Source organism: Neolamprologus brichardi, chromosome 11, assembly GCF_056152115.1.
Source record: "Neolamprologus brichardi isolate AB-2024 chromosome 11, ASM5615211v1, whole genome shotgun sequence".
Lineage (NCBI taxonomy): Eukaryota > Metazoa > Chordata > Actinopteri > Cichliformes > Cichlidae > Neolamprologus > Neolamprologus brichardi.
The window spans coordinates 6469102-6477424 of NC_142114.1; the positions used below are offsets into that span (position 1 = coordinate 6469102).

General features: G+C 39.1%; 1 protein-coding gene across 1 annotated transcript; it reads right to left on the minus strand.

Annotated features, from left to right (window-relative positions):
- Positions 1–2441: 2441 nt before the first annotated feature.
- Positions 2442–4875, minus strand: LOC148100456 (C-C chemokine receptor type 1-like). The gene is made up of 3 exons (XM_087847694.1): positions 4809–4875; positions 4443–4577; positions 2442–3343 (listed from the first exon to the last, which is right to left on the minus strand). Exons 1-3 carry the CDS (start codon positions 4822–4824, stop codon positions 2442–2444), a joined length of 1053 nt encoding a protein of 350 aa, XP_087703820.1. The 5' UTR covers positions 4825–4875.
- Positions 4876–8323: the final 3448 nt, after the last annotated feature.

The window sequence follows — 8323 nt, forward strand, 5'->3', positions numbered from 1 at the left end:
AAATGAACTAACTATCAAAAGTTCTGCAGTCCGCTAATGATGAGAACAGAAAGAGAGAAAAAAAAAGGTGTTGTTTCCTGTACGTCCCCAAGTCTGATCTTTATCAGGAGTCTGCTTGAAATCTAGACTGACAGAAAATGGTTCAAAGCACAACACAGCAAATGGTGACAGAAATTTCTACTTTGACTAAATGACTGCTGGTTTTGACAGACAGTTTATTTTTATTGTTATTGTTTCTATTTTTATTTGTTTTTCTTCTTGGACTCATTAATGTACACCACTGCTACATATTATATACTTTGTACTAACAGGAGACTTTCGCCATTATGCCTCACTAATACTGTGTTGGACCCACTTTAACTTTCAACAGGTGCTGCAAACATTCCTTAGTTATTTTGGTTCATGTTGATGTGATAGCATCGTGCAGCTGCTGTAGATTTGGTGGCTGCACATTCATTTTCTTTAAAAAATAATAATATTGGGTCCTTTTTTGATAGATATAATGAAGAGTGACAGGGAAGGGGGGGCAGGGGGATTTTTGGATGACTTATATACCTATATAACCATTTGCACTATATATCTGTCTGCACTGAACATATATGCAGTAACTTTCACACAGACGCTTAAGCACAAGATGTTTTTCCTCACCATGGTTTATTAAGGTGGTACAGTAGCAGGGCAGCTAATGCTGGGGAGAGTTCTCCTGAATAACTCACTTTCCAGCTCTGGTAACGGAGCACATTATGAATGTGCTCCGGTGGCAGCACATTCATAAAGACAAACCTCCAGTTCAGCCACATCCCAAAGCTGGTCTGGTGGATTTAGGCTGTGATGGCTGTGGAAGCCGTTGGAGCACATTGAACTTGTCATGTAAAAATAACAGTGTGTGGTGATTTGAACTCTATGACATGGTGGGTGCTCCTGCTGGAATCAGCCATCAGAAGACGGAAACTCTACAGTGATGCACATAGTCAAAAGCAATACTCAGGATGCTCAGTTGGTGCTGAGGGTCACAAACGTTTCCACGAAAATATTCCCCACACCATTACACCAGCAGCAGCACCATGAACTGTTGATACAAGGAAGGATCGATCCATCCTTTCATGTTGTTTATACCCAATTCTAACATCTGACATCATGTCCCTGCCATCCAAGTATGGCAGCAGAACTCAAGAATAATATGAACTGACAGCATTTCCCAGTCTTCAGTTGTCCAAACTATGTAGAGCAAACTGCTGCCTCAGTTTCTTGATCTGTTGATCGGAATGGCATCCAGTGTGGTCTTTTGCTGCTGTAGCACATCTAGGTCAATGTATATTATACATTCAGCGATGCTCTTCTACATATTTTGGTTGTAACAAGTTTTTATTTGAGTTATTTTAATTTTAGGAATTGAACTTTGTTCAAGTTGAGATACAAACATATGGAATGAATGTAGAATATTACCACTTAAGCTGCTCTTAAGTGTACTTCCCCGATGTCACAGGGACAATTAAGAACCCAATGTGATTTTTATTTTGAGTAAATTCAAGATCTGCAGTAAAATGTTTTGACTTAAGAAAATTCTGATAGAAAATGAGGACAAGAGACGAGTGGATGCCAGCCTTGATTCATGAACAGTCCAAGTACAAGTACAAGTATCATAACAAAACATAAGCGTGCATAAGATCGATACCTGGAAAACAGTACAGTGTGCAGGCACGTTACAAAAAACCAAAACCAAAAACCCTTCTGAAATGGGAGTCAAAGTTACTGAGGCAAAAGAAAAGAATTTATTTACAATGTAAAAGTAAAAGGGAGCAAAAGTAGGTCAGTCCACTGTATATTACACACACACACACATACACACACACACACACACACACACATATATGTGTGTGTGTATATATATATATATATATATATATATATATATATATGAGACAAAAACCAACACTGGAAGGTTTGTTTCCAATCAAATTCCATTATAAATGCTGGCATAAAGCATTTTTTTCAAAAGTTATTCTAAAACCCAACTTCAGAATTCCATACATTTGAATAAGCCACTTTTCCACAAGTTCATTAAAGATGTGTGACAAAAAACAAACTAACAGATTGTTGCAAATACTGTTGTAAACAAAAGGTTCAGTTTAAGCAAGTTTCATTAAGCCTGAGCAGAAGAAGAAAGGGCATTGCACAGAGTTTAGAAAAGACGTGAGATTCTCTAAAACATATGGCTATGGTAACAGAATAGTGTCGTTTATAACACATTTGAAATCTTATGGTCATAACAACATTAGCAGGATCTAAAGGTGTACAGACAAACTTTAAAGGAGAGACACTGGTGAAAAACACTGGTGGTATGTGGCAAAGTGACTAAACAAACAAAACTAACAGGAAAAACACTGAAACTGAACACTAAAACATTCATGACAAAAACAGTTACAACTGCCCTCCACCTTCTATAGTTTAAAAGAAGCAGAGGTGACTTCAGAGCCCCTGGACATAACTGAGCTTCTCCTGAATGAGCTGTCTGACAAATATCTTCCATAAAAAGGCACAAACTTTTTCAGCAGCTGCAAGGCTCGTCTCATAAACTTCTCTCCCACAAAAGCATAAATGATGGGATTCAGACAGCAGTGAGTGTAAGCTAAGGCTTCGGTCACTGTTTTTGACAGACTTATATTTTTGTACCAGGTTTTATCATTGTGGATTATTCCTCTTTTCTGAAGAAACTCCAGGAAAAGGGAAATGTTATATGGAGCCCATAGTAAGAAAAATGCAAGCACTATACAGATGATCAGCTTGACGATGCGGTGCTTCTTTGCGGTCTTCATGCTCACCAGCGTGGGAATGATTCTGGAGTAGCAACCTACCATCACCAGCAAGGGAATGATGAGACCCAGCACATTTATGGTGAACAGGCTGTAACGCTCCCAGACGTTGCTCTCCTCGGGGTAGTCACACTCCACCCCTTGGGATTCCTGTCCTATTGCCTTTATGAAGATGAAATCTGGCAGAGACACAAACAAGCTCAGCATCCAAACGAGCACGGTCAGAATGATGGCTACCGCCTTTGTGCGATAGCGTGCAACCCTGTGAGCGTGGACAATGATCATGTAGCGCTCCAGCGTCATAACAACCATGAAGAAGATGCTGCTGAAGAAGCCAATGTGGTGAGAGCCGGAGATCAAACGGCACATGAAGTCTCCAAAAGTCCACTGGCCGACCCTGGCGTTGTGAGAGTAGAAAGGCAGCGTGAAGACGAAGAGGAGGTCAGACAGAGCCAGGTTGAAGAGGCAGATGTCTGTCAGGTTGCTCTGATTGCGATGCTTCACCAGGACACACACCACTAGCCCGTTACCTTCAGAATAAAAGACATAATATATGTACCTGTCAGTAGAGCAGGGCAATATGACCAAAAATATTTATCACGATATACATTTGAAAATTTGTGATAACGATATAACTGACGATATAATTGACACTAGACAAAATGCTTTACAACTCCACAACTTTATTAGTGCAAAAAAACCCCATCACTTTATTTTCAATTAAACAAGCAGCTGTTTTTTATGTGCATTAAAGTTATATAAAAATGTATCAGTGCAAATTCCTTGCTGACAGTTTAACCAAAAGGCATTTCCAGTGGAAATTGACTGACATATCCTCAGCATAACCATGTATAATATCCACAAAACTTAAAAAGAGGTTATACACAAACAATATGGTAATATTATGTTGAAGCACAGTACGTATCACTCCGCGAGGCTCCTGCCTACGGTAGCCGTAATGCTCAGACAATCCATCAAGGGGTGCGGGTTCGTAGCTTAGCAAAGTCGTACTAAAACATTTGACAGATTTTCGAGCGCCGTGTACCACATAAAATCGTTTCAGGTCAGTAAACACAACCAGAATTCATACATAAGGCACACGGGATTATAAGGGGCACTGTTGATTTTCAGAAAAATCAAAGGACTGATTTTAAGTGTGCCGTATTTTCCAAAAAACACGGTAATAACGACGGTCCGCTAGCATGCTCTATCAAAATTGTGCTGTGGTGTGTATCTGACTGACGAAAGCTAAACCAATTCCACACCACTGAAGTTTCAGCATTTTTACAAACCATTCTCCGTCGCCGCCATGCTTTTTCTGCCATGTGCGGAAACAAAGGCACTGCGCATGCACGTTTTACCCGTATTCTATCGCGATATTTCATTTTCTTATCGTTGCCCAACATTATACCGGTATTACCGTGAACGGTATGATATGGCCCAGCCCTACCTGTCACACTGTTACATGTTGAACAACATTCTTTCTTTCCCGTTTCATCTGTGTCTCACATACACACACCAACATACATACGTAAAAGTACGCAAAATGGAAATTCCCAGAAAAGGAGGTCTGTGCAATGTGTAGAAACTCATAATCTCCACAGCATACACACAAGAGGACACACCTACCTATGAAGCCCAGGATGAAAACCAAACTGTAGAGAGTGGTGAGAAACACTTTGTTAAAGTCCTTTACTTCAGTTAGGTTGGCAGGGGAATAGCCTGTGTCGTTCTCAGAGTAATCATAGAATGTGGTGTTTTCTTCTGCAGAAAGAAAGAGAAAGATTTACTATGATTATTTTTTATATTAATTTCAGCACAGGCTGCGACAGTTAAGATGCATAACAGTATATCAAAGACTTCTTTACTGCTGTAAACACATGCTACCGTTAGAGCTTTACTTGATTTATTTTTGAATGCTCATTGCATCAAAGTGTTAGGTTTGGTTTCGTAATGCCGTTTCAACCCTTATCAAGTGCAGCCTGAATTGCCAACCTATTGCTGATGACATGTTTCTGTTTTAAAGGAGGTTTTCCTTTGCTATGAGCACCACAAATAATCCATTCACTTCTGCTGGTTTGGCCCCCCAGGCAGTTGACAGTGGGGGTAATTTTGCCACCTATTGGTGCTCATTGGTACTCCCTCCTTGGGAACATCGTTAATCCATAAAATGCTTCTTTTAAAAAAATAAAAATAGGATTTAAATCTTCTTCACACTGTCTATGATTTAAACCTGCACCATTATTGTAACAAATCTGATAACTGGTTTTGTTGGGATTAAAAATGTTAAACGAGGATGGTATTCCATAATAAACCTATGACCGACTATTTCATTGGGTTTGTTTATCTGTGTTATTGTAATTTTCAATGTAAGCATTGTTTTGGATGTGATGAAAGGTTTTAACACTATTACCATGATTTTACAATATTACCATTATTATTCTGAAAGTAACAGATACATGGATGGAGATAACAGCACTTGTAAAAGTTGTATTAAGGCATTGTGGCAGTGTTGTGTTGTTTTTAACTACTATTAAAAAAGCAACAGTAAAAATAAGATCTACAGATTTAACATGAAATTAGAAATCATGAAGTAACTTTGACATAGTTTCAGTCACAGCATTTGGTTTTAGATCTCTGTGACAATGCGTGCAGCTTTGAACATTACACTTTATAACCCAAGTAAGTTTCCAAGAACTCTGTAAAACATGACACTTTAAATAGTCTAAATTGTGGATTAATGTTGAAAGATAATTACCTGACATTGTGATATCTCAGTGAAGGCTCTTCCAACCAGGTCAAGTCAGGAATTACACTTCAAGGCTCCCTTTCCCCATTTACTGATGTGATCCCTTTAGATGTGCAGAAATGAACTAACTATCAAATGTTCTGCAGTCCGCTAATGATGAGAACAGAAAGAGAAAAAAAGATGTTGCTTCCTGTACGTCCCCAAATCTGATCTTTATCAGGAGTCTGCTTGAAATCTAGACTGACAGAAAATGGTTCAAAGCACAACACAGCAAATGGTGACAGAAATTTCTACTTTGACTAAATGACTGCTGGTTTTTGCCAAAAGTGACATAAAGTTTATTTCTATTTTTATTTTTACTATTTTTATTTGTTTTTCTTCTTGGACTCATTAATGTACACCACTGCTACATATTATATACTTTGTACTAACAGGAGACTTTCGCCATTATGCCTCACTAATACTGTGTTGGACCCACTTTAACTTTCAACAGATGCTGCAAACATTCGTCAGTTATTTTGGTTCATGTTGATGTGATAGCATCGTGCAGCTGCTGTAGATTTGGTGGCTGCACATTCATTTTCTTTAAAGAAAATAATATTGGGTCCTTTTTTGATAGAAATAATGAAGAGTGACAGGAAAGGGCTGGGGAGATTTTGGGATGACATGTATACCTATATAACTATATGCACTATATATCTGTCTGCACTTAACATATATGCAGTAACTTTCACACAGCCTCTGTGTGTTTTGCCTCACCATGGTTTATTAAGCACCAACTGAGCATCCTGAGTATTGCTGTTGACTATATGCAACTCTTCATCACTCTAATGTTTTAATCTTCTAATGGCTGATTCCAGCAGGAACACCCACCACGTGTGAGTTCAAATAACCTCACACTATTATATTTACATGACAAGCTCAATGTGCTCAAATGGCTTCCACAGCCACCACAGCCTAAATCCACCAGACCAGCTTTGGGATGTGGCTGAACTGGAGGTTTGTCTTTATGAATGTGCTGCCACCAAATCTACAGCAACTACACGATGCTATCACGTCAGCATGGAACCAGAATTTCAATTCAATTCAATTCAATTTTATTTATATAGCACCAAATCACAACAACAGTCACCTCAAGGTGCTTTATATTGTACAGTAGATCCTACAATAGTAGATACATAATAGATACAGAGAAAAACCCAACAATCATATGTAACAGAGATTAATAACAGGTACGATTAAGTGCAGAGAGGTCTATTAACACATAGTGAGTGAGAAAGGTGACTGGAAAGGAAAAACTCAATGCATGATGGGAATCCCCCAACAGCCTATGCCTATTGCAGCATAACTAGGGGAGGATTCAGGGTCACCTGGTCCAGCCCTAACTATATGCGTTAGCAAAAAGGAAAGTTTTAAGCCTAATCTTGAAAGTAGAGATAGTGTCTGTCTCCCGAATCCAAACTGGAAGCTGGTTCCACAGAAGAGGGGCCTGAAAACTGAAGGCTCTCCCTCCCAAATACTCTAAGAACAACAAGTAAGCCTGCAGTGCGAGAGCGAAGTGCTCTAATAGGGTGATATGGTACTACAAGGTCATTAAGATAAGATGGGGCCTAATTATTTAAGACCTTTTATGTGAGGAGCAGGATTTTGAATTCAATTCTGGATTTAAAAGGAAGCCACTGAAGGGAAGCCAATACAGGAGAAATATGCTCCTTCTTTCTAGTCCCTGTCAGGACTCTTGCTGCAGCATTTTGGATTAATTGAAGGCTTTTTAGGGAGTCTTTAGGACTTCCTGATAATAATGAATTGCAGTAGTCCAGCCTAGAAGTAATAAATGCATGAACTAGTTTTTCAGCGTCACTCTGAGACAGGATATTTCTAATTTTAAAGATGTTGCGCAAATGGAAGAAAGCAGTCTTACATATTTGTTTAATATGTGCATTGAAGGACATTCCTGGTCAAAAATGACTCCAAGGTTCTTCACAGCATTACTGGAGGCCAAGGTAATGCCATCCAGAGTAAGAATCTGGTTAGATATTTCTAAGCTTTTCAGGGCCGAGTACAATAACCTCAGTTTTATCTGAATTAAGAAGCAGAAAGTTAGCAGCCATCCAGGTCTTTATGTCTTTAAGACATTCCTGCAGTTTAACTAATTGGTGTGTGTTATCTGGCTTCATAGATAGATAGAGCTGAGTGTCATCTGCATAGCAGTGAAAATGTATGCTATGTTTTCTAATGATGCTGCCTAAGGGAAGCATGTATAATGTAAACAGAATTGGTCCTAGCACTGAACCCTGTGGAACTCCATAATTAACCTCAGTGTGTGAAGAGGACTCTCCATTTACATGCACAAATTGGAGTCTATTAGATAGATATGATACAAACCACTGTAGCACAGTACCTGTAATACCTACAGCATGTTCTAATCGCTCTAATAGGATATTATGGTCAACAGTATCGAACGCTGCACTGAGGTCTAGCAGGACAAGCACAGAGATGAGTCCACTGTCAGAGGCCATAAGAAGATAATTTGTAACTTTCACTAAAGCTGTTTTTGTGCTGTGATGAGCTCTGAAACCTGACTGAAACTCTTAAAATCAGCCATTACCCATACTCTTATCTAACAGCGTTGCATCCAATGTGGTCTTCTGTTGCTGTAGCACATCTACTGCAATATTTGAGTGTTGTGCATTCAGAGATGCTCTTCTGCATACTTTGGTTGTTATTTGAGTTACTGGTGCATTAGTGCCAGCTGTCTGTG

What these genes read in the sequence shown, in the direction of transcription:
- LOC148100456 (XM_087847694.1), bottom strand. An exon ending in TTTCATCCTGGGCTTCATAG is followed by an intron (nt 3,344 to 4,442) that starts GTAGGTGTGTCC and finishes TTTATTCTGAAG; the next exon opens with GTAACGGGCTAGTGGTGTGT.